At 51.4% G+C, this 26667-nt stretch overlaps 1 protein-coding gene across 2 annotated transcripts in view; it reads left to right on the forward strand.

The window, feature by feature from the left end:
* The window catches only part of SLC9A3 (solute carrier family 9 member A3), a 47903-nt gene that overhangs the window by 13573 nt on the left and 7663 nt on the right, over positions 1-26667 (forward strand). For both annotated transcript variants that reach the window (XM_036020303.1, XM_028532327.2), the window contains exons 2-10: positions 15725-16027; positions 19506-19666; positions 21587-21665; positions 22356-22533; positions 23231-23451; positions 24518-24720; positions 25270-25359; positions 25485-25555; positions 26420-26549. In XM_036020303.1, the coding sequence (XP_035876196.1) occupies positions 15725-16027; positions 19506-19666; positions 21587-21665; positions 22356-22533; positions 23231-23451; positions 24518-24720; positions 25270-25359; positions 25485-25555; positions 26420-26549 (1436 nt within the window). The remainder of the gene's footprint in view (positions 1-15724; positions 16028-19505; positions 19667-21586; positions 21666-22355; positions 22534-23230; positions 23452-24517; positions 24721-25269; positions 25360-25484; positions 25556-26419; positions 26550-26667) is intronic.

Raw genomic sequence — 26667 nt, forward strand, 5'->3', positions numbered from 1 at the left:
TTTAATTTGCATTTCTCTGATGATTAGTGACATTGAGCATCTTTTCATTTGTCTATTGGCCATCTGTATGTCCTCTTTGGAGAAGTGTCTATTCAGGTTCTCTGGCCATTTTTAAATTGGACTTTTTTTTTGGTGTTAAGTTGTATGAGTTCCTCATATATTTTGGATAGTAACCCTTTATTGGGTTTATCATTGGTGAACATCTTCTCACATTTGGTAGGTTGTGTTTTCATTTTGTTGATGGTTTTTTCACTGTGCAGAAATCTTTAGTTTCATGAAGTCTCATTTTTAAAATTTTTTTATTTTGTTTCCCTTGCTTGAGGAGATAGATCCAAAAAAATATTGCTAAGAGAGAGGTCCAAGAGTTTCTTGCCTATGTTTTCTTCCAGGAGTTTTATGGTTCTAAGAATTTTAAGGTCTTACATTTAAATCTTTAATCCATTTTGAGTTTATTTTTTATATATGGTGTAAAAACATGATTCAATTTCTTTTTTTTTGCATGTATCTGTCCAGTTTTCCCAACACCACTTATTGAAGAGACTGTGTTTACTCCATTGTATTTCTTTGCCTACTTTGTCATAGATTAATTAACCATATAACTGAGAATTTATTTCTGGGCTGTCATTTCTATTCCATTGATCTGTATATCTGTTTTTATGCCAGTACCACACTGCTTTAATTATTGTAGATTTGTAATATAGTTTGAAATCCAGGAGCTTGATACCTCCTGCTTTGTTCTTTTTCAGTTTTCTTTGGCTATGTGGGGTATTTTGTGATTTAACATAATTTTTAGGATTACTTGTTCTAGTTCTGAGAGAATGCCATTGGTATTTTAATAGAGGTTGCATTGGATCTGTATGTTATTGTAGGCAGTTAGGACATTTTAACAATATTAATCCTTTTCATCAATGAGCAAGGCATAGTCTTCCATTTATTTGTATACTCTTCCAATTTTTTTCAACGTCTTATGGTTTTCAAAGTATAGGTCTCTCACCTCTTTGGTTAAATTTATTCCTCAGTATCTATGCTGTTTGATGCAATTGTAAATGAGATTGTTTTCTTAATTTCTCCTTTTGATTATTTACTATGATACATAGAAATGCAACAAGCAGATTTCTGTATATTGATTTTATGTCCTGCAACTTTACTTAATTCATTTATTAGTGCTAATAGTTTATTTGGGTGGCATCCTTAGGGTTTTCTATATATATCATGTCATTTACAAATAATGAGAGTTTTACTTTTTTCTTTCCCAGTTAGCTGTCTTTTAGTTCCTTTTCTTATTTGATTGCTCTGGCTAGGAATTCCAGTACTGTGTTAATTAGAAATGGTGAGAGTGGGCATCCTTGTCTTGTTCCTGATCTAAGAGGAAAAGCTTTCAGCTTTTCACCATTGAGTATGATATTAGCTGTGGATTTGTCATACATGGTCTTTTCTAGGTTGAAAAATGTTTCTTCTGTACTCACTTTGTTGAGGGTTTTTATCATAATTGAAATTCTGTCAAATGTCTACATTTATTGAGATGAAAATGTGGTTTTTATCTTTCACTTTGTTAATGACATGTATCACATTGGCTAATTCACCAGTGTTGAAGCATCCTTACATCCCTGGGATACAATTCCATTTTGTCATGGTGTATGACACTTGTAATGTGTTGTTGAATCAGTTTTTAATGTTTTGTTGAGGATTTTTGTCTCTGTGCTCATCAAGGATACCAGCCTGTAATTTTCTCTTTTTGTAATGTCTTTACCTGGTTTTGGTATCAGGGCAATTCTGGCTTCATAAAATGAGTTTGGAAGCATTTCTTTTGATTTTTTGAAATAGTTTAAGAAGGATAGGTACTATTCTTTAAATTTTTGGTAGAATTCATCTGTGAAGCTGTCTGGTCCTGGACTTTTATTTGTTGGGAGTTTTTTGATTACTGCTTCAATTTCATTGCTAGTAATCAGTCTGTTTAGATTTTTATTTCTTTCTGGTTTAGTCTTGGAAGGTTATGTATGTGCTTCCAGAAATTTTCCATTTCTTCTAGATTGTCACATTTATTGGCATGTAATTGTAGTATTCTTTAATGATCTTTTGTGTTTCTGTGGTGTCCGTTGTAACTGCCCTTTCACTTATGATTTTATTTATGTGGGCGCTTTCTCTTTTATTCTTAATGATTCTAGCTATAGGTTTGTCAATTTTGTTTATCTTTTCAAAGAACTGTTCTTGGTTTCATTGATCTTTTCTATTTTCTTAAATTTCTATTGTGTTTATTTCTGCTTTGATCTTATTTCCTCCCTTCATTTACTGTGGGTTTTGTTTGTTCTGCTTTGTTTTAGTTCTTTTTAGGTGTAAAGTTACAGTTTTAAATTGGAGTTTGTCCTGCTTCTTGAGATAGGCTTGTACAGCATTTGCTTTCTCCTTAGAACTGCTTTTACTGCATCCCATAAAATTTGGAAAGTTGTATTTTCATTTTCATTTGTCTCAAGGTAGTTTTGATTTCCCTTTTGCTTTCCGCATTGAGCCATTGATTGTCAGTTGCTTGTCGTTTGGCCCCTGTGTATTTGGTTTTGTTTTTTTCCCCCAGTTTTCTTCCTACAGTTGATTTCTAGTTTCATGCCATTGTGGTCAGCAAAGATGCTTGCTATGACTTCAGTCTTCTTGAATTTACTGAAACTTGTCTGTGGCCCAATACATGGTTTATTCTGGAGAATGTTCCATGTGCACTTAAAAACATGTGTATTCTGCAGTGTTTGAATGAAATGTCTAAATGTCTATTAAGTCGATCTAGTCTAATGTGACAGTTAAGACCATTATTTTCTTGCTAATTTTCTGTTTGGATGATCTGTCCATTGATGTAGGGGTTTTTAACCCCTACTATTATTGTGTTTTTGTGAATTTCTCCCTTTATGACTATTATTAATATTTGCTTTAGGTGTTTAGGTGCTTCTATGCCAGGTGCATAGATATTTATGATTATTATATCCTGTACCTGGACTGACCCCTTTATAATTAGGTAATATCCTTCTTTGTATCTTTTTTACACTGTTTGTTTTAAAGACTATTTTTGTCTGATATGAGTATTGCTAACCCAGCTTTATTTTCCCTTCATTTTGTATGGGCTATCTTTTTCCATCCCTTCACTTTCAGTCTACACGTGTCCTTCAATTTGAAGTGAGTATCTTGTAGGCATCATAGAGGTGGGTCATGTTTTTTAATCTATGCAGCCAGTCTACATCTTTTTGTTGGAGCATTTAATTCATCTGCATTTAAAGTATTGATTAAGTATGTATTTATTGCCATTTTAAAATTGTTTTGGGTTATTTTTGTATTGAATAGTTCTTATCTGATCTTTTCTTCATCTCTTCCCTCGTGGTTTGCTGTTTTGTTTGAGTTTCTTTCTCTTTATTCTTTGCATCTTTGTAGGTTATTTTTGTGGTTACCATGAGGTTTATATATATCATTCTGTGTATATAGCCGTATATTTTAAGTTGATAGGCACTTAAGTTTTAATATATTCTGGCAAGGATGCCAGGTGCATGTGGTAGCAGAAGTACTATGTTTTTACTCCCCAATCTATGCTTTATGGTTTTTGCATCATATTTTAGAACTTCTTTGTTTAGTGAATTTTCTAACTACTTATTGTAATTTGAGTTGATTTTGGTACTTTTGTCTTTTGACCTTCATAGTGGGTTTTTAAAGTCTTACTCACTGTTTATTAAATATTTGATTTTACCTGTGATAATTTTTCTTTCTCATATTTTCTTATTTCTGAATATTTTCTTTCCTTTTCTGATTAAAGAATTCTCTTTATCATTTCTTGTAAAGCTGGTTTAATGGTAAGGAACTCCTTTAGTTTCTGTTTGCCCAGGAAACTCTTTATCTCTCCTTCAATTCTGAATGATAACCTTGCTGAGTAAATTATTCTAGGCTGTAGTTTCCTTTCGTACCACTCTTCTGGCCTGTAACTGTTGCTTCTGAAAAATCAGCTAGAGGCCTTTTGTGGTTCCCTTCGTGTAAAACTAGTTGTTTTTCTCTTGCTGCCTTCAAAATCATCTCTTTCACTTTTGCTATTTTAATTTCATTATATTGTATCGTGGGTCTCTTTGGGTTCATCTCGTCTGGAACTCACTGTGTTTCTTGGACCTGGATTTATCTGTTTCCTTCTCCAGGTTAAGAAAGTTTTCAGCCATTTATTTCTTCAGATAAAGTTTCTGTTCCTTTTTTCCCCCTTCTCCTTCTTGGATCCCTATAATGTGAATATTTGTGCACTTGATGCTATCCCAGAGGTCCCTTAAACTATCCTTATTTTTTTTTTTAAATCTTCTTTTCTTGTTGCTGTCCTGATTGGTTGATTTCCACTAGTCTGTTTTCCAGGTTGCTGATCTGTTCTTCTGTTAGAGTATTTTCCATTTCAGTTATTGTATTCTTCAGCTCTGCTTGGTCCTTTATCATACTTGCTAACTCTTTGTTGAAGTGTTCCCTAAGCTCCTGTATTCCACTCTCAGTTTTGGTGAAAATCTTTATGACCTTTTCTTTAAATTCTTTATGAGGCATATTACTTATCTCTGTGTAGGATTTTTTTTTTCTGGGGATTTTTCTTGCTCCTATATTTTTCTGTCTTTTCATTTTGTTTGGTTTTCTACATTTGATTATATGAATTAGACAAAATAGCACTCTCCAAGTCTTAAAAAGTGGCCTTGTGTAAAAGTGACCCCTGTGGAGGCTGTGTGTGCTGGGTGGTTTTGGCAGGCTAACTGGGGCCTGACAGGTGCCTAAGAGCCTAGGGCACTGGCCTGTTGGGCTGGAGCAGCTCTGAGCAGGGAGGCTAGGTGCATTTGGTGACACTTGTTGATCTTGCTTGCTCCCTTTAATCAGAGCAGAAATGGGCTCTGAGCAGTGTGGTTGGGAATATGCTGCAGTGATCTTCCAGGTAGGCCAAAGCACCCAAGTGGAGCTCTCACTCACCCTGTCAAAGTGGAGAGGGACACAAGCATGGTGCTCACTAGCGCCTCCAAACCTGGAGAATTCCCAGGGCTCCCAGAAAGCTCCCACAGTTTTCAAGTCTTCTCTATTTGGCCTTTTTCTCTTGGTTGTTGTTCAGAAGTGTTCATTAATCCCTCAGTCATCTCTCAAAAGGAACTCCCCTGCCTATACATGTATATTTCAGTGTGCTTAAGGGAGGTGGTGAATTCAGTGTCTTCTTATGCTACCGCCATCTTGAACACCACTATCAAGTCCTTATAGAAAAAATTTACCCATCCCTGTTCTATTCCACTGCTAAGATTTACTATTTGTTGATTTATTATATTTTCCTTAATATCCTTAAGTATAGTTTTAATAGGTGTTTTTAAATTCTTGTCTGCTAATTCTAACATCTATGTCACCTTGAGGTCTCCATTGGTTTATGGGTTCCACTATACTCGTTCTTCATATGTTTGGCGCTGTGATTTTCAACCAGTGTGCCACGGCATGCTGGTGTGCCACAAGAATTTTCAAAACACGCAGTACCTGACTGTTTAGACAGGGGCACTGACCTCTTTTCCCTCAGATTGTCAAATTAAGAAATGACAACAGCCAACACAACAAAAGCCATCTGGTGTGAATGGATCAAAATTATACCTAGTTTTTTGTCAGATGGGCAAAAAATATAATATTTTTTGGTGTGCCACAAAATTTTAATAGTTAGTTTATATGTGCCACGAGATGGAAAAGGTTGAAAATCGCCATCTAGTGATTTTGGATTGTATCCAGGATGTTGTTACTGACATCTCACAGACACCATGTATTCTATTAGGTTCTTCTGAAGAACACTGACTTTTGGGGTAGTTGTTGCTTCATTGTTGTTGCTGCATTATCGTTTTACCAGGACTGGACTAAAACTCCAAAAATGCGCCCCCTGTGGTGACAGCAGCTGAAATCTCTGCTCATTTCTTTTGGCTTCTGCTGGCGCTTGGGCTCACCTCTCTCGTGTGTCCTGCAAAGACAGAGCAACCAGAGACCTGGAAGGAAATCACACACACACTCTGGGGCTTGGCCTCTCTGGCTCTTCCCTTTCTGGGATTTGCCCCCTTCACTTCTCAGCTGCTGTGCTTTTACTGGTCTTTGTCCTTTGATTTTTCAGGCCAGGAGGACCACAGGCTTCTTTCTGATTTTTAGGTGTTCTGCATGGCCCTAGCTGGGATTTGTTCTCTGGAAAAAGCCTTTAAAAAAAAAACACAAAGAGGGAAATTACTAGTGCTTGTTCCTTCCTAAAAGTTTAGAGCCCCCTCCAGTTTCTGCTTTATTTTTCTTTTGGTCTCTCTTCAGTGTCTATCTATCCATCTATCTATCTATAGATATATAATATATAATATAATATATATAATATATAAATATATATTTAAGATTGTATATATTTTATATTTAATTACATATAAACATGTGCGAGAGAGAGAGTTCATGCTTGTTACTTGAGGGAGAGAGGGAGAGTTGGTACAATAGGAGCTACTCCATCAATTTCTAGCCATAAAGATATACAGGTTTCTCCCCTAATTCAAAAATAGAACGTTCCTATGAAAGCTTTCTTAAGCCAAAATGACATAAAGGGAGAAGCAATCACCATTTGAATGTTCCCAAACAGAAAACATAACCCACCAGATCATACCACATAACACATACGGCCTAAAATAACGCCACCGTGCAGTGAGGGCGTTGCCACTCCCCCTGCTCGGGGTCCTGCTGCCTCTGTAACGGCTGCTGCAAAACAAACGCTGGATGCTTTCTACGCTTTTTGCCTCTTTGCATAAAAACAAAAATCCTCTTTGAATTTATTCCAGTTAGCAAACACAGGTACTAATGTAGGTCTTTCATAAAAGCAAAGTGGCATAATGTGGACTTTTGAAAAGCAGGAGCTACCTGTGATTGTGGCAGGTCCTCTCCTGAATCTGTATGTTAAAATGTATAATCCTTTGTACATGGAACACTTCGGGAGCAGACTGATGTGGAGGAAGGACCGAGGAGGCCAAGGCACTTGGGGAGAAGGATGCTGCAGTGTGGAGGCTCCGCTGCTGCAGACGGAGCTGGTGGCCTGGCTCCTGTGGGTCACACCAAGGCCACACACGATTCGCTAACAGGCTTCACCTGACAGCACTTACTATTCATTACTATTCATGTGTTGAACCACATAATATATCAATAACACCTGCTGGGTGGTTACTACCTGCCCTGCAAGGGCCAGCCTTGGGGTGGATGCCTCTGAACACAGGACGAGGGTTACTTTAAAGGGAAGTGCTCCTCTGGGTCTCTCTTTAGGGCTCGAAGATGAATCTAAAACCCTGTCCTTCTGTCTTACTGCTTTTCCTGAGAGCCTGCCCTGACCCCAGGCCCCAGGAGCCACACTGTGGGCACCCAACCAGCCCCTAGCTCCCTACCGGGCACTGGGGAAGCAGTCCACTGAGCTTTTCTCGCTGGCTTTCTAATCTGACCCCAGAGGACACACCTGTCGGTGAATGGGTCACAGGGGAACAGTGGGGGCTCTCATGAAAGCTGCACCCAATCCTATTTGAGCAACACCTCCTACAAAAACATTTATGGGAGATGGTGTGACAGACAAACATAAGCGATGAGGATAATGAAATAATTCAGAGCAGGAACGCCTGTGTTCAACTGCATTCTCCAAAGGGGACAGTCATGGAAGGGACCTCAGTGTTTCAGGACTCACACACCATCTTGGACATAGGCCCAAAGGACTTCCTGAGCTCGTCAGTGTTTGTGACCGAAGGATGACGGGCTTCCCTGTCTGTCAGACCTGGGGGCCACAACGTAGACAAAAGGCCAGAGCCGCCCCAGAGAGGCCCCGCTCTCCTTCTGTCCTTATATGTGTTGCTCGCCATGGCTCAGAATTAAAGGAACTGCCGCTCCCATAGGAAGCCACTAACAATTTTCACTTTTTAATTTAAAAGTTGACGAAGTCTGCTTGAGTTTTGTAACCATGTGGTATTTAAAACATGTTGTGGTTTGTGAGCAGAAGGGCTGGCCCCCCGAGCCCGATGCACGTGGTGCAGGAAGCAGCCATCGCCCTGCCCGACAGTGCGCCCCTGCCGGGTCTGGGACTCCCTGCACAGCACTCTCGTCTGCTTCGTCTGACGGTGACCTCAGAGCGCCCATCTGGAACATCCTCTCAGGCAGGAGGTGTGGGGTCAGTTAGATAATATTTGCGGACTCTATAAATATCATTGCCTCCTGCCCTGGACTGGGCTGACACATTCACTTTAATTTCCCCCAGGGTGCCGAGCGAGCACAGCCGGGGCGTGGAGGTCAGAGAGGAGTGGGCTGGTGGCAGTGGGTACAGGAAGCTAGCCCCTGTCCTGGAGGAGTGCTGGGGGGACCCTGTACGTTGTCTGTAGAGAACGCTGGAGAGTTTGTGCTGGGTGCTCATGTGCATGTGTGTATCTGCACGTGTCTGTGTTTCTGTGTGTATCAGCATGTGCACGTGTGTGTCTGTATACCTGAGTGTGTGACACTTCAGGTCCAGCCCTGCCCTGCTCCTCCTAGCAAGTGACGTGGGTCCCAAGTGCGCCCCGTCCCTCCTCTGGAAAGGCATTCCTGGTTGCTCTGGTTACTTTGTCTGCAGGGTTAATTTACCAGGCTCGCACATGTTAAACTAAAACCAAGGGATTTACTGTGCTGTTGCATTTGCGTGGACTCAGCTGAATCTTGTGGAGAGGTCCTTGGAGGCAGCAACGACGCAGGGCCTGACCCCAGGTCCAGAGCCCTGCTGTGTATCGAGGGGAGTGACACACACCAGCACTGACCTTCCGAGCCCTCGGTGCCCGCTTTGTCTGGAGCCTGCTCCAGAAACGGCTGGTTGGTCATCTCCTTCTGACCTTTAACACTGGTCAGAGGTTGTAATTAGAACTAAAAGTGTGTATCCCCTGTTGTTACCACCTTGTGGCCATGTTGTTTGCACTTAATTAGCTATAACTCTCTGGCTTGGGCAGTTACCTGTGGGCTTGGAAGTCACTTCGCTGAAGTGCATCGTCGGAAGAACAGTAGACAGCAGGGGAGCTCCGGACCTGGCAGGCCTCACTCTGCTTTTGAGTGGCCTCACATCTGTGACACACTTCAATTTTGTCCTGTGCAGAGACTCCCGGCCGCCTCCCGCTGTCACGATTGCTCTGTGCTGTCAGCCCTGGGACTGTGTGTCAGTGTTTGCTGCTTCAGTGTTTGTTCCGGTGGCTTGCTACCGAGGAAGTGTTTGAGTGTGCGGGGAGCCAGTGTCTCCCTGCAAAGCTTTGTCTTGGTTCTGGCTGTGGCTGCAGCTGCCGGTTCTGCACGTGGGGCTGACACACAGCTGGATGGAGCTCTGCCTTTTGCACGCTAAGCAGCGCACAGAGCACAGCTCCTCTGCTCTTCCAGCTGCAAGGGCCTGGCTTCTCCCCAGCAAATGCAGGTTTTTGATGCACAAGGTTGCACCACATGCTTGCTTCCCCATCAAGGCCACCCTCATAGCGCGTGGTTATAGGATCCCGGACCTTTCTCTGTGGCTCAGGCCTTGGATGGGCCAATTGTGGGCCCCGGAGCTATGGGTCCAGAGGAAGAGATGACCAGGTTACTACTCACACACGCCTGGTGGTCCCTTGTCTCTTTGGAAGTAAAGACTACGTAGGCTGGGAGGGAACTCAGGATCTTCCCACTGCCATTGGTGTCCAGGTGGCCAAGCCCCCCTGAGCACATGGTCCCTACAGCTTGGACTGAGGTGCTGGGTCTTCTGGTGATGAGCACAGTGGTGAGGAGCAGGGCGAGGGACTGGAGCCCCTCATCTGACTGCTCTGTGTGCTGCTCCCACCACCCTGGCACCCTCCTTGGGTGCATCCCCGGAAGACCAAGCAGCCCTAGGCAGTGGCAGTGCCCCAGCCGTTAGATTGGAGGCAGCTACCCAAGTACTGGGTGGGTGTCCTCCCCACATTCGCTCTCGCAGAGCTGCGGGCTGTAGACAGAGGGCACAGGTAGGAAAGAAAGGCCCATGTGTGCAGTACTAGCAGTCACCTCCACCCCGTTACCTTGGTAAATTTCACAATAACCCTGAGACGTGAGTATTGTTACCCCATCCCAGTAATGTGCAGGCCGTGGCAGGAAGTGTGTGGCCTGCAGTGACTGGGGTCCAGACGAAGGGCCAAGTCCTTCTTGTGTCCAAGGCCCACGCCGTGGAGGCCAGGCCCGGTTCTGGCCGGAGACCCTCACCCTCAGCAGCAGGAATGATGCTGCAGGGCACTTGGAGCCAGAGTTGCCTGGCTCCTAAAGTGCCCATTATGTGCTTAATTGCCAAACCACTAGCAAATTGCCACTTTAAACCAGTTGAGTTTTCAGTATAATTAGCTTATTACAATGCAGCCTGCCGTCCGTCCGAGGTGGCCGTGGGAGAGGAGGGGAGCCGGCTTGGCCTGCACCAGGCTGGCAAGACGTGCTCCGGAAGAAACCCATGGACCAGAGACCATGACCAGAGACCCGGGGTTCTGGGTGAAAATGGAGAACCAAGACGATCTCAGACTGCTGCCCTCCCCTTGTCCCCAAGTCTGAAAGACAAACCAGTCACCAGAGGCTGACCACTGCAGTGAAGACAGGACAGGGTTGCAGCAGAAAAGACATCCCCAGCATTAGAGGAAAGAATAAAAATCGGCATTGAGAGGTGTCCTTGCTACAAGGTTGTTCTCAAGGATTAAAAAATTTCTTCCTGCAACCAGATGGAAAAAAGCAGGCCAACAGGTGACTGGCACAGGTGAAATAAGTAAATAGGAGCAGCTGGTCTGCCTTTCCTCCTTGCACCGCTCAGAGCCCAAAGACGGTGGGCAGCATCTTCGGGAGGCTGTGGGCAGCTCTGCCACCACAGGACATGACCTCACAGCACAGGAATCTGCAGGCAAACGTCTGCAGACGGGAGAAGGTGAAACCCAGGCATTCTGGGACATAGGACAGGGAAGCGTGGTTGAAGGGCAGTGGCGAGCTGTGAGTCCATGCCCAGGGGAGAACACCATGGCACAGCCCCTGTGGACGCGGGGCGGGTGAGAGTCCCAGCCACAGGGGCAGTGAGCTGTCCATGGACACTCGGGCTCAAGGGAAGGCTCTCTCTGGGGTTCAGCAGATCCTTCAGTTTCATGACTATTTTAAATTATATTCTTTGTTAAATTCAAGTAAAGCTAAATTGAATGTTAAAAGTTTAATAGAAATCAGAGGAGTAGGAATGGCTTTTTGAAGCATAACCCAACCTTCAGAAGCCATAAAACAAAAGATGAATAGATTTACCCAAAGAGAAAATGTCTGCACAAACAAAACAAAACAAAACAAAACAAAACGACACGAACAAAGTAAAAGAATAAATGGCCATACCTGTGACAGCGAGAAGGTCCCCGGACTAGTACGAGAAGAGCAACGTGTCAGTAAGAAGGGGCTTGAGAACCTGTGAAGCTGCAAGCAAATGCCGTGAAGAAACAGGTCACGGAAAAGGAAACAATGTCTCCCAAATGTGAAGAGAAGTTAGACTAAGTCTGCCAGGGCGTGCCGTTTCTCATCTGCCTGGGATGAGGACAGAGCCGCCCACTGCCCCTCGTGGGCAGATGTGACCAGCACTTCCACACAGGAGGACATGGGTGAGCCCTCGAAATGCGCCCATCCCCAGGGTTCTGCCCTCATGGAGTGTGCCCGTCACTCGTGGCAGAAGTTCAGAATCAAGCGCCTGCGTGTGGACATATGTTCTCACTGAGAAAAAAGTGCAAATCACTTTTTTTTCCTGTGGCTTTCCAGGGCTTCCTTCTGAGTAAGAGCATCTGGTCTGAAGTTGGCTTCTCCTCTGCTATTTCCCAAATTAATAAGATTTTGTAGTAACCAGCTGCCATACAGGAATGCAGCGAAGGATTAGCTGATGGTGTCAGCCAGGACTTCCAGTTCAAAAAGTGCAAAGTTTGTTGCTGTTGTGTTTCAGGGTGAGCCTGGTCCCGCGGCACCTTCCCGCCTGCTGGCCCTGCAGTTGTCAAGGGGAAATTCATAATGCTGTGATCCGTGGTGAATCTCTAATTTTGGGAGAGTTGTGACGAAACATGGAGTCCTCACCATACAACCTGAGCCAGCTCTGGGGATCCCTCACTGCTGCCTTAGCAAGGGGCCTACTAGAGTTCAGAGGTCACCGGGTGCCCCTTAAGTCTGGCCTTAGGCCCTGTAACCTGTGGTGCTGTATTTCAGTCACTGGGTTCAATCTTCCAAGAGGCCTGCAGACCTATGGGCACCTCCTGGCTGCTCTGGAGCTTTGCTGGACAGGTGCTTATCGTGTGGCCCTTAAAGAGCAAGAGGGAGGGGATCTAAGATGGTGGAAAAGTAGGTGGAAGCTACACCAAGCTCCTCCCAGAACCAAACTGGAACTACAGCTGAATTATAGAAAAATCATCCTGAGTAACCAACTGAGCGCTAGCTGGAGAGAAGCCTTATAGCCAAGGACAGACAGAGGAAACCACATCGGTATATTAAGACAGTGTTTGTGGATCTACCTAACACATAGAAACAAACCCAAAGAGGTGGAAAGAGTGGGAAGACAAAGAAACAGGCCCCAAATGAAAGAACAAGAGAATTGTCCAGAACTAGATGGAATGGGGGCAAGCAATTGATCAGATATAAAGTTTATTAGAGTAATGATTATAAGGATGTTCAAAAGCATGAAAAAAGATCTAGAAACCATTAAAAAGTACCAGTCAGAAATAAAGAGTGCAATATCTGAAGTAAATAATACACGGGAAGGAAAAACAGTAGGTGAGATGAAGCAGAGGATCAAAACAGTGATTTGGAAGACAAGGTAGAAAAAAACATCCAAGCAGAGCAGCAAAAAGAAAAAAGACTTTTAAAAAATGAGGAGAGTTTCAGAAATCTTTGGGATAGCATGAAGCGTGGATACCAGGAGAAGAGAGTGAGCAAGGGATTGAGACCTATTTGAAGAAATAATGACTAAAGACTTCCTTAACCTGGTGAAGGAAAAAGACACACAAGTCCAGGAAGCACAGAGAGTCCCAAACAAGGGGGACACAAAGAGGCCCACACCAAGACACATCACAATTAAAATGGCAAAGGTTAAAGACAAGGAGAGAATCCTAAAGCCATGAGAGAAAAGCAGCTAGTTACCCATAAGGAAGCTCCCATTAGACTGTCATCTGATTTTTCAGCAGAAACATTTCAGGCCAGAAGGGAGTGGGCATAAAATATTCAACATGATGAACAACAAGGACCTACAGCCAACGCTGCTTTACCCAGTAAAAGGCAAGAGGAACAAGTGAGGAGGTTGCCACAAATACAGTCTCTGCTGGAGCCTGGCCAAGACATGAAGGAGGACAGAAAACATGCATTTTGTAGAAAACAGTGACTTGTGTGGATGAATGGTGAGTGGAACTAGAGCCTCCAGCTGGGTGGCCCCCAAAACAGCTGGCTTGGAACTCCTAAGAATTCATGGAGGCAAGAGATAATGGCACCCCCAACCCCAGAGAAAGGCGTTCCATCACCAATGGCCCAGTCAACGACAGAGAAGCAAGGCCAGGGACCACTGGCCTTCTCAACGCAGCTCCTGGACACCAAAGCCATTAGGAAAGAAGAGAAGACTATCAGCTTGGTTCTCTCTGCACATCATTAAATAATTAGGGAGGGTCCAGCTGGAGGGACATGCTCTCCAGTCCTTTCCATAGTCCACCAGGGAGGGGCCTTGAGACCAGTTAGAATGCAGACTGCTGGAATGGCCCAGGACTTTTGAGTCTGGTGTCTGGAGTGGGGCTCTGGAACCTGCAGGGGGTTCTTGTACTACCCTGTGCACTTGGCTTTCAGGGCCACAAGCCACAGGAAGAGTAGGGCCTCCCAAGTCTCTTCCCAAAGCAGAAGGCAACCCCCAACGTCCCAGAGCCCGGGGCAGTTGGAGCATGCTGTGGCAGAAAGAGACAGTCTCTGTGTGCTCTCGCCGCAGGCTAGGTCTCTGTGGGGCTCTGGGAAGCCCATTGCTGCTGAGGACAGGGGCTCTTGGACGCTGTCGTGTGGGGAAAGAACTGAGCACGGGGTAAGCTGTGCTGCCCCCCTGCCCTTTCTCACCCACATCACGGCCCCTCCCAAGCTTGGGGAGAACTCCCTCCAGGGGGCGTGAGCCTGTAAACCCCAGTGAGGCCAGGATGTTTTCCTGCTGAGAAGCCAGGCAGGGCCTGATGATCCCAAGGAAACTGGCCCTCCTTGTTCAGAAACAACATCCCTCATTCCAGGTGGTCACCCTTTGGTTCCACTTGTCATCTGTCCTCAAGCATGTGGCAACATCCAGGCGCCAGTCTCCTCAGCTTTCAAGTTTCCCCATGAGGGTGGGAACGCCCTCTGCGGGCTTCCTGGGAGGCTCCCCTGGGGTGGGGCGAAGGGGCGCTGCTTCCGCCTGATGTGTGTGCATTTCATATTGGGGGGAGAGCAGGGCCTGGTCAGGATGCGAGATGTGCAGCTGGGCTGGGGCTCCGGAGGGCCCGCAGGCCTGTGGGCATGGGGCCGGGACCCTCAGCAGGTCCACAGGGCCCAGAAGCACTAATGCATTCTGATTCTTACCCAGCATGTGGCCGGGCGGGGTTGCGGGGGGTGGCTCTTGGAAGTCATAGGTCACAGGCCAGAGGCCACGGTACCTGGAAGGCCCTGTACTGGGTCTGTCATGTGCCTTCTCGGCTGGACTGGAGAGGGCTGTCCATGAGGAAGAAACAGCAGTCAGGCCAGGAGACCTCCTGCCTCAGGGAGCCCCCACTATGACCCGTGATTACAAGTGATGAAACAGGCCAGGGAGTGAGGCAACCTGATAGGTGGGGCTGGATCTGAACGGGCAGGACCCAGCCTCTGAGCCGCAGCCTCCAGCCTCGCCCAAGAATTCCTCCTGAGACGGGGCGGGACCTGCCTGGGGCGGGACCTGCCCAGGGCAGGACCCTGGCGGGACAGTGCCCTGTGCCCTGCATCCCAGTCCTCCCCACTGGGACTGGGTCCTGGCAGTTCAGGATATGGCTCAGCTCAGAATTTCAAAGAAGGCCTCTTGCTAAGCAGAGAACTTCAGTGGATGAAAAAGATAATTATGCCAAATATTGCTTAAGCAGAAGGAGCCCAGTGCTTCTGTCAGCATTCCAACTATTTTGAAAGCTTAATGTAGACACTGTCACTGTTTTTCTGAGTCTTACAACAGAACAAAGGAGAAATGGGCTCCATAGGCCTGGGCCCCCTGAGATCCTGGCAGGGTTGACGGCCCGGAGGGTCGAGGGGGCCAATGGGCCGGTTGTGGGAGGGAAGACCTCTGGGGGCCACGGTCCCCTAAAAGCTGAATGTGGATAGTGGAGCTGGTTCCTTTAGGGAGCCCTGGAGACCCTGATGTTAGAAGGCTCTGCTCCTGGGAGAGGCTGTTTCCTGCCCCCAGAAAGGACCTTAAGGGGGCGTGGCCTGGCTAGGCCCTGAGGGAAGGGGGGTGGGGGTTGGGGGGGCTGCCACATGAATGGGGCAGAGGGAGGCGTCCAAGGACAGGCCGAGGGGCCTTGCTTCTTGAGCCGTGTCTGTCCTGTGATGTCTGGATGGCCCCTCCCGTGGGGCCCCTGCCCCCCAACCCCTCCCTCTTGTCCTTCCCCCATGGAGTCCCAGCCCCTCACTCATCCTCCCCTTCCCTGTTGGGCCCCACTCCCCACAACCCTACTCCCTTCCCCCAGGGGTCCTGGCCCCCTGACACTCCCCTCCCCCGCAGGCTTCCACCTGTCCCACAAGGTCACCAGCGTGGTCCCTGAGAGTGCACTGCTCATCGTGCTGGGCCTCGTGCTAGGCGGCATCGTCTGGGCGGCCGACCACATCGCATCCTTCACGCTCACACCCACCGTCTTCTTCTTCTACCTGCTGCCACCCATCGTGCTGGACGCTGGCTACTTCATGCCCAACCGGCTCTTCTTCAGCAACCTGGGCACCATCCTGCTATATGCTGTCATCGGCACCGTGTGGAATGCGGCCACCACTGGCCTTTCTCTCTATGGCGTCTTCCTGAGTGGTCTGATGGGTGAGCAGGCCCCCCGTCCACCAGGCGGACTCGGCAGGGTGGGCACCATTGGGGTGGGCTTTGCAGGGTGGACACCATAGCACCCTATGGTGCTGCTCTGCTGGGCAGCCTCTGGGCATCTCTGTTTAAGAAAGCTCAGGGTGCAGAACACAGGCCTTAGAAGTGGTGTTTCTGGTCAGTGAGAAAGGTCACTGGTGGGCCCACTAAACCCTCTTGGTTTGTTTAAAGTAAGCTTCAGTTCACGAATAGCTGTCCCCAGGCCAAGGCATGCATTCTGCCTGGAAATGAAGTCCAGTTGTACCAGGGAGGCCAGTGGGCTGGGCAGGTGGGGACGGCCCAGCTGCTATCCCTCCCGCTTGGCAGAAAGATGGGGTCCGGCCCCACTCCCCCGTCACCAAGCCCCCAGGGACAAAGGAGGAGGCCCCTCTGGCAGAGGCCTGCATCCAAGCCTCACAGCCCAGGTAAACACACACCTAATCAGAATGTTTGGGTGTCCTTTCTGCATAAACCACGGAGAAAAGGCCACACCTTTTCACAGGCACACAAAGCTACTCCCTTGCCATGTGTTTCTTCAGTTTGGTTACTTAACTCAGCCTTGGCGGACTGCAAGGTTCACCCCACCCACCTGCAGGTTGGTCATTATCTACCTGGGAAACTGGAGCAGGCGAGGCTAGGGGTTCACCTGAGGCCCTGCACCGACGTGCCGGCGCCGTGCCGGCGCCGTGCAGCCCTCGGTGCAGCCCTCGGTGCTGGCCTGTCTGGGTTGCCACGGCTGCCCCTGCTGCATCACAAGTCTGCAGGTTTGCTGTTGGCACTGGGGTAATCGGGGCAGTGAGACGGTGGGTGTCAGCACCCACCACCCATGCGCCTGCTTCAGCGCTTGGCCCCACCTCACACACTTCCTCCACCGGAACCAGTTTCACGGGGATGAGCCCAGATTAGCGATTTCCCATCTGATAGAAGGAAGAGCCTTGTACCTGCCTCCCATGTGGCTTAAGACCTTTAAATCCTAGTGACAGAGGAGATGCATTGAGAAAGAGGGACCAAAGTTCCCCTGATGAGAACAGTCACCTCGCCCAGTACATGTGTCACCTTGGGACTTTGTCCTTACCCCACGGGGAGCACACATCTTCCCTCAAGCCCCCCACTGTTGGCACCACCCGCCAGGCCCAGCCCAGAGAGACCTATCAAAGGTGACATGGTGTTACACTCGCCTAGAAGCTGCAGGACCACGTGGTGCGATTAGTTTACATTTATTGGCGATGCCTTTAGGTAGTCAGGACATGCCTAAGATGGCATGGCCATCTCTGGCTGCTGGGCCCAGGGGGAAGTCTCAGGGTTTAGAGCAGGGACGCCTGTGACTGGCACCCCTGGACACAGGTGGTTCGGCTGAGCGCCAGGCCGGGTCGGGGAGCAGAGCGGTGCCCAGGGGCCAACATGTCTGTTCTGTTCCCGGGTAAACAGAGCTGGAAGCCAGTGGGACTAGGGGGGCAGGGATCCATCTGTGCAGACCAGTGGCTCGAGGCCCAGTGCACCCCTCTGGGGAAGGGTTGGCCTGGACATCCTGGGTCACTGTCCACGTGAGCCAGCTCAGGGGCAGGACCTACAGAAGCTCCCAGCAGTTGGAGAGGCCCCTGCAGGTAGGCAAAGCCACGGGTCTTCTGGCCCAAGGTAGAGAGAGGGACTAGAATGTGCAGATTGGGGGCGACAAGCCCCCAGTCTCATCCACAGCGGTCCTAGCTGGGTCAGTGCTTCTAGCCCCAGCATGCATCCTGCTTGGAAGGCTGGCTTCTAGAATGCACCGCTGGCTTGGCCAGTGTCCTCCACAACTTGAGGCTGATATTCAGGGAAGCTTTTAAGGATTGATGGGCCTGGACAGAGAACGTGTGTCAGGAAGCCCCTGGTGTTTGAACCCAGGCAGGACTAAGTTCTCATATTTGCCCACCAGCAGTGTCTGGGGTGGAAAAGCAAAACCTGTGGTCCCCATTCCAAACGGGGCCTTTAAAACTCACCGGAAGCTGGTTCTTTTAACACCTGTCACTTCCTCGGGACACTGTGACACTGATGCCAGGAGTGGGGCTTTAGGAGCTCACAGGAGACTTCCTCTGCGGGCAAAGCCCTCTGCAGAGACCACCTTCTCTGAGGGGACCCTGGGGGCATGGCTGGGCCCTGAGGAAGAGTGGGGCTCCCGCAGATGCCCCTGTCCTGGAACTCGGGGCAGCATCCAGCCCGTGTGCACTCAGGCCCGCCTGCCCTCCCTCTGTCTTCCCTGCCCTGTCAATGGGTCTCTTCCTGCTCTCAAGGCCTGGCTGGCCCTTGGGCCCCTGCGGTCCACTCGGGCTGGGGAGGGGACTCAATGCCAACAGGGCAGCAAGGAGGCCCACAGCCAAGGTCCTCCTCCAACCAAGCCCAGCTGAGGGCAGGCCTAACACCTGGGCTGAGATGAACAGGTACCCACATGCACCTCCCTGAGGTTGTGGGCCCATCACTGGGAAACGGGGTCAGCATGTGACGGTTGGTGATAACTCTGTTATCTCAGCCGTTGGTGACGGCTGAGATAACTCTGGGAGGACTACAAAGGGTGAAAGTGCACTTCAGCACCATCTCCCCACCCAAAGGTGCCCAGGAACCCCCTGGGCAGGAGCCGTGCAGCAGAAGGAAGTAGGGGGCTGGGCTCCATATGAACCCGTTCCTTCCAGAGCTTCCTCCCTCACCCCAGCCCCTGCTTCTCCCCTCCCAGCACCCCCAAATGTGTCATCCATCTCCCTCCTCTCTCCCCCATTCCCTTGCAGCCACTCACGTTAGGGGTCTTTGGGGTTTCCCAAGGGCAGTCATGGTACCCAGGGTCCTGTGAGGCCTGCCCCACCCCCTCACCTCCCCTTAGGCCAGTCCCGGTGCCAGTCATGGCTGAGACATCATTTCTCTGGGAGGCCTTCTCTCGCCCAGTCAAGTCCCCTGATGCTTTCCCAGCACCTGTGACCCTGCATCTGTACTCATGTTGACCTGGGCTGCAAACTCCCCAGGGCTGGGGTCTGACTGCACGTCTCCTGGCCAGGCACGACCTGATGCCCTCATCTGCCTGCAGTGGGCTTCCTGGTGAGCTGGCCAGGAGGGGTCCTCCAGGCCTAAGGGGACATGAAGAGGAGAACCAGGTGGTCAGTCTCCTGTGGATGGGCTGGGGTGCCCCACCTTTCTTGAAGGACTATGGAAGCCCCTGAGAAAGGCCAGTAGTCTGACTTGGGTTCCCACACCAGCCAGCCTGAGCCCTGAGAGCCAGAGTCCCCCACCTGGGGGTCCCCTGTCCAGCAGTCGCCAGGCCAGCAGCCCGAGGCAGCCCCAGAAAGGCCAAGGATATGCTCCCACCTTTGCTCCTCATAGCCCCTCTTCTCTCCCAGGTCCTGGTGGCCAGGGGACGCTGCAGGGGCCCTCACCCACTCAGCCTTCTGAGGCTCTCCCTGATGCCCCGCTTGTCTCCCAGGAAACCTGGAGATTGGGCTGTTGGATTTCCTCCTGTTCGGCAGCCTGATCGCTGCGGTGGACCCGGTGGCCGTCCTGGCGGTGTTTGAGGAGGTTCATGTCAACGAGGTCCTGTTCATCATTGTCTTTGGGGAGTCACTGCTGAATGACGCTGTCACCGTGGTGAGAGAGTGGGGGAAGGAGGGTCCTGGACTTGCCACAGAGCATTCAAACCTGTTGGTGGGGGGAACCATATTCACTGTGCTGGAAAGCACAGACCCCCTCCCCCAATCCCCGGGCATCGCCTCTGTCCCTCAGTGCGTCCAGCACAGGGAGAGCCTTGACGAGGTCACCCGCAGAGCCCGGGTCTGCTCGTTGGCCCCAACAGCCTTCCCCAGGCCAGCCCCTTTTATGGGGGGGGCCTTTTCCTCCCCTCGCTCCTAACTCGGAATGACGGGCTGTTTTAATCACATTTCTTCATTTGTTCTTTCACAGTTCTTAGCACCCACCCCCCTACCCCCGCCCCACACACACTTCATTCCTTCGTGGGTGACAATTTCACTGTTGCAATCCCATGCTCTCTGTCCCCAGAGCAGAGGGTCTTTAACCTTGGGCCTACAGTGGGTGCCCTCCTTCCTGATTTTCCAAATGGCATCAGTAAGTAAACAGACACAGTCTCACTGGGGTTGGGGAGGGGGATCAGCCAGTGCCCATGGCGTGTCCAGGAACGTAGTTTTTCCCTCAAAGAGGTGGCACTGGGGAGCTTGGCAGGGCCTTCAGGTAGGCAGGGGCTGGAGGCCAGGCTAACACTATGGGACGTGAATAGAAGATTCTTGAAACATGAGGAATTGTCTCAGCACTGTGGCCATCACGAAGGTCTCAAAACCCAGTCCCAAACTGGGCCACAAGCTCCCTGGGAGTGACTGTGTCTCTAAGCCGACTCTAGGCCAGGCTGTGTGCCCCGTGCCCCGCCGTGCACCACCTCGGCCCGTAGGCTTTGCAGACACCGTGGGAACTGGAGTTCCCTCTTTGCTCTGAAAGTGCATGTGGCTTCTCTAAGAAATCCTTGTCCCCAGCGTCGCTTCAGGGCTCAGGAGATTGAAGAACCCTAAGGGAAGATTGCACCAGTTTCATTATGTGGTGGATGAGATAGTCTCCAGGGGCTTGGAAGTAATTGGAGACCTGATCAGAAATGCAGTGCACGCCCTGTCAAGGCTGGGGCTCCTGTCCTGAGGCTTTTGTGTCTCTGTAGGGGCACAAACCCCAGCGGAGCCAGGGTGTTCTCCACTTATCTCCTGCACGAGGCCCCGTCTTCCCTCCCACACGGGTTTTCATGAAGAAGCTGGGCTGGCGATGGTCTGGTTCTCAATGACCTTAGCGTGCATGCGCTCCATCCATGTGCACAGCACCTGTGTTTCTTCTTTTGCAAATACAACTTTATTCACCCACCCCTTGGGAGTCCTGGGGAGCACAGACTTGGGGGCACAGAGATGAGTTTCCTCCCGAGGGGCCTGCAGCCCACCCAGGGCGGCACCTCTGCTTCCTTGGGGTGGAGCCCGGCGCATCGTTCAGGAGCGCTCAGGCTCAGAAAACACAGCTGTCTCTACAACTGAGGCTGAGGATAAGGTTTCTGGGTGTTTCATCTCAACGTCTTGGTGGGATAAGGTTTAAACATCAACATGCAGAGATGCCAGGGGGTGTGATCCCACATCGGGGGGCAGCATAACAGCGAAGTCACTAAAGATGAAACTGAGTTTGTCTTGGAAAATGAAATTGAGAATTGCACGCAGTGGGTTAGCTTTGTGACCACCCCTGTTTGGCCCAGAGTAGGAAAGGGCCATGTTTGCTCCTGAAGGTTCTAGTTCCTTTCAGAGTGTTCTGCCTCCCAGACCCCACCTGCTGGCTCCTCATTGGCCTTCTTCCTGTTGACCATTACTGCCCTGTGATAATTTTCCTGCCAGCGGCCTTCAGGTTACAAGATAGATGGCTGCCACAAGCTCCTCTGTAGCGCCAAGTCCCACGAGGCTTGGGGCCTGAGACGGGGAGAGGGGCAGTGCTGACGGAGGGCTGACCCCATGTCTGGTTTGCCTCTCTGTCCCCCAGGTCCTGTACAACGTGTTTGAATCTTTCGTGAACCTGGGTGGTGACAAGGTGACTGGCGTGGATTGCTTGAAAGGCATAGGTGTGTGGTTGGGGGGTCCGTGTGTTGGGAATGCCAGGGCCACGTCCCCTCCTCCAGAATTCAGGCTGCTTCTTGGCAGTGTGTCTGGGGACTGCAGAGCTGGGCTGGGCCCGGCTTTGGCCCAAGGTCTGCCCCAGGGACCCACCACGGTCTGACAGTCCTTTCTGGCCCCAGTGTGTTTCACAAACACAGTTTCACTGGGCTCCAGCCTCCCTGGGAAGCCCGGGTGTCATTGCCCTGTTAGACCCACAGGGATACCAGGTTGGGGGTTGTGGGTCCTGGTGCCCTATGAGTCCTAGATGTTTCTCTGGGCAGGGATAATGGCAGCCCGGCTGTGCCTGTGGGCGCGGGGCTGGGTCCCCGCTGCGAACCCACACCAGAGGGCCACTGGTCACAATGCGCCCTCTGATGTGGACGGGGAGCTGGGCCTCCTGTGGGCCACAGGTCCGCCCCCTCCCCAGCTTTCCACAGGGGGGCTGGAGGAGTCCAGGCCTCTCTTCCAGAGAATGGGCCTCTTATTAGCTGAGCTGTTGGCGCCTCTGTTGGGGGGGTTACCAGGCAACTGCCATGAGGAATGGCCTGAAAGGAAGGCCAGCCTGACCAGCCTGGCCCACGCCACATGGGTCAGGCCATGCTGAGGCCACAAAGGGCCATTCAGGAAACCCAGCATTGCGTCCTTGCCCCTTGCAGTGTCCTTCTTCGTGGTGAGCCTGGGGGGCACGCTGGTGGGGGTCTTGTATGCCTTCCTGCTCTCGTTCGTGACCCGCTTCACCAAGCACGTGCGCACCATCGAGCCCGGCTTTGTGTTCGTCATCTCCTACCTGTCCTACCTCACCTCCGAGATGCTGTCCCTGTCGGCCATCCTGGCGTAAGTCCTCCCTGGCTCGCGCAGGCCCCGGAGCCCGGAGCACACCCTGGCGGCCCTGCTGAGTGGGGTGGGCTGTGGCGCCAGAGGGCTGTTGAAACAGGGGAGCGGGACCGCCCAGATGAGGGGGCGGCAGGGGTGGTGCCTGTGCTCCCCCGGCCCTGGACGTGGCACAGCCTGTCACGGTCCCTCCTCCAGCCCACCGTCTGCCTGGCCCGCTTCCCAAGCTGGGTGGAACGTCACTGTGGGGGCGAAGAATTTGATCTGTTTAGCTTTTTAAACAGGGAGTCGGTGTTCTGCTGCAACCGTGCCGCTGCAGGCCCACTCTGGGCCGGAGGGGAGGGGCTTGTGTTCCTGGCCCACCACATCCCGCCTCCCTCCCGGGCCTGCGCTGTGCTCCCTGCTTCGAGCCAGCCCGCCTGGCTCGGGCAGAAACAGGCAGCCTGCTCTGGGGCTCAGGGTTCAGGTCCCAGAGGCTCATTATCAGATAGCGGTGATGTTGGCCTGGTCCCAGTGCAGGTCGCTGAACCCCAAGTAGGAACCCTGAGCTTATGGAGAGAAGGGCTGTCCAGTGAGTGGACATTTGTCCAGAACATAGAGGCCCCAAGATGTCTCTGGGGGACAGAGGTGCTGAGCCTTGGGAGTGGCCCCACAGGGTCCAGTGGGAGCGCTCCATGGCATGTTGTCACCCCCTACCCAGCATCACCTTCTGCGGCATCTGCTGTCAGAAGTACGTGAAGGCCAACATCTCGGAGCAGTCCTCCACCACCGTGCGCTACACCATGAAGATGCTGGCGAGCGGGGCCGAGACCATCATCTTCATGTTCCTGGGCATCTCAGCGGTGGACCCCCAGATCTGGAGGTGGAACACGGCCTTCGTGCTGCTGACGCTGGTCTTCATCTCCGTGTACCGGGCCATTGGTGAGGGCACCGGGGTGGGCAGTGGGGGTGGCACGGACCATGTGGGGATGGGGGAACGACAGGTAATGAGGGGAAATGGGGAACCTTGGGAGATGGTGGGGGGCAGTGGGGATAGAGCACAAGGGGGGATGATGGGGCTGGGGTGATGGGGGATGGGAGGCTATGGAGGATGATGGGGAGATGGCAGGAGGACAGTGGGGGGACAGTGGCAGGTGACATAGGGACTGGGTGTGGGGAGTCTGTGGGGACCAGGGACTTGGCATTTGCCCCCAGCACAGCAGAGGGGAGGTTCAGGAGCCCCCAGGGAGCTTCAGACGGATGGTCAGTAGTCCTCAGTGAAGGCCCAGGCCTTCTCGTGGCCTCACCACAGTGATTCTAAGGTAGGACAGCTGCAGGTCAGCATAGAAGGTTCCCAAACCCAGGGGAGCCCGGCTGGTTCCCCATGGACTCATTCAGGATGTGACAGGATGACTTGGGGACAGTGCAGTCACTGAGGAAATGGACCATGGCATGCGTGAGGCCGGAGCCCATTGCCACCCCTCAGAACCTGTCACCATCCCTCGGGGGACCTCGGGAGCTGCCTCGGGTTCCTGTGTGGGGGCCCAAGGGGGCAAGAGGCTTCCAGTGATCTCGCCCATGCCTCCCCCGGTCCTGGGGACTAAGGGCTCCAGGGAGCAGATGCCATGGTGGGGTAGAGCCAGGTGCTGGCCTTTGGTCCCAGAGCTGCCCGAGGCATCAGGAGGCAAGGCCTCGGCCAGCACAGCCTGAGCCCCACAGAGACCTGAGCCCGGCAGAGCTGCCCAGCAGCCGACACCTTGAACTTGGAGTGTTCAGAGTGTCCGTAGAGAGAGGCACAGTTCCAAAGCGGAACAAGGGACGGGGTGAATAGGGCCATAACATGGATTTGTCACCATCCCCTATGCTAGAGGCTGCTGTCACTTGTCACTGCCTTCCATCCTTAGAGGGAATTCCTAAGTGCTACCTTTCAAAGGCAGCGGCTGCCAGGGAGGGTGGCAGCGGGCGCAGGGCCCTCTGTGGCAGCTGAGCGCGGGCCTGGCCCCCACAGGTGTTGTCCTGCAGACCTGGATCCTGAACCGGTACCGCATGGTGCAGCTGGAGATCATAGACCAGGTGGTCATGTCCTATGGCGGCCTGCGCGGGGCTGTGGCCTTTGCCCTGGTGGTCCTTCTGGATGAGGACAAGGTCAAGGAGAAGAAACTGTTTGTCAGCACCACCATCATCGTCATCTACTTCACTGTCATCTTCCAGGTAGCCTCTCTGCACTGGACCGGCCAGGCCTCGCTGTCCTCCTGACAGCCCTCCATGGCCCGAGTCCGCCGGCCACAGCGGGCAGGCCACACCGTCGCCGCCGTGCTCTCCAGAGAGCCTTTCCGAGCTCCAGACCCTAATTAGATTCTATAATTTTAGTAACTAGGAGCTGTTTTGTAGGTTTTCATGTGGCCCCTCAGGGGACGCAGCACAATTCGGCTTAAAAATATCCTTCCTGAGCTGTCACTGGTTGAGAGAGCCCCAGTTCGTATTTTATCACCCCGATTGGCCTTGCTTCAGGCTCATCTGAGGAGCTGATTCGGGCCCTCAAGAGGTGCCGGGGGACCCACAGGGCTGTTGTGGGGGATCCTCTCTACAGGGTAGCCCACAAACCTGCCGGGTCCCTGGATAAGGGTGGCCTGCTCCACCCTCTGTGGGTGTGTGCGGGTCGGGTGTGGAATGGCACACCAGGGGCGTGGTGGGCTGGAGCGAGGTGCCGCGGGGCCTGCCCTGGCTGTCAGAGTCAGCGTGGCCCCCTCCGTCTCCCAGGGCCTGACCATCAAGCCCCTGGTGCAGTGGCTGAAGGTGAAGAGGAGTGAGCACCGCGAGCCCAAACTCAACGAGAAGCTGCATGGCCGGGTAGGGGGGTTGGGGAGGGAGGGAGGTGGGAGGGGAGGGGAGGGGAGAGGCTGGGGGGAAGGCAGGACCTGGGGAGGAGCATAGGGAGAGCCAGCAAGTGACACTGACCCTTCTGTTCTGGAAAGGCTTTTGACCACATCCTCTCGGCCATCGAGGACATATCAGGGCAAATCGGACACAATTATCTCAGAGACAAGTAAGTGGCCGGTGTGGCCCCTGACTGGATGAGAAGGGAACCTTGGGAGGTACTTTTGCCTCAGTTGTTCGTTTCCCTGCCTCCTCCTCTATCCAATGACTGACTATAGACCTTCCGGATAAAGAGAATGCTGCCCCTCTGACCCCACAAAACTCTAATTACGAAGAACACTGCACTCAAAGGAGCCGAAATGTCCAGGTCCCCCTCCTCCCCCTGCAACCCCTCCTCCCAGGTGTTTGGAGCCCCTCCTGCCTGGTGTTCCCCTCCCCAGGGCACTGAGCCTCTTCTGGAAGTTCCCCTTCCAGCCTTGTCCAGCCCCTTCCTCTTCTGACCCAAACAGCTGGTCCCTGTTCTGATCATGTTGGGTTTAAAAAACTACTTCTGGGCAGCTTGATTCTCTCCTAGTGTGAGAGATGAGAGGAGCGGGGTGGGGCAGTCTCCTCCCCTGACCCGTGCCTCCTGCAGGTGTGACACGCCCCACGCGGTCCTCAGCCCACCTTTCTGGAGGGTGACGTAGTCACTTGGAAAACTGTCTGCAATATCACATTAAATGAGAAAACAGAACCCACAATTTTATGTACATTCTTATAACCATTGTCATCAGATAGGAAGGTAGGAACAAAATACAGGGTTGTGAAACAGGCATGATTGTGGTTTATTGCTTTTCTTTTAACACCGGCCTCTGTGGTTGTTATAAATAGTACATAAAAACCAGTGAGAGAAAAGGGGGCCTTCTGTGTCCACCCAGCTCTGGGAGACCGTGTTTGGCGAGTCTGGGTCGTGGGTGGGGGTGCCCTGCCCTATCGTCCCAGGGCCTCGCTCACAGCCCTCCAGCTGCTGACCTTGTCTGGTTCCCTCCCCCAGGTGGTCCAATTTTGACAGGAGATTCCTCAGCAAAATCCTTATGAGGAGGTCGGCCCAAAAGTCACGAGATCGAATTCTAAATGTTTTCCATGAGCTCAACCTGAAGGACGCCATCAGCTATGTGGCCGAGGTACGAGACACTGCACATGTTCCGTGTTGGAGGTGGGGCCTGACCCAGGCCCCAGACATGGGGTGTGGCCAGCCCCTGGGTTCCTCTTCGCCTAAGGCCACGGGGTGGGTGGGGAGGC

The sequence above is a fragment of the Phyllostomus discolor genome, chromosome 3, assembly GCF_004126475.2.
Source record: "Phyllostomus discolor isolate MPI-MPIP mPhyDis1 chromosome 3, mPhyDis1.pri.v3, whole genome shotgun sequence".
NCBI classification, from domain to species: Eukaryota; Metazoa; Chordata; class Mammalia; order Chiroptera; family Phyllostomidae; genus Phyllostomus; species Phyllostomus discolor.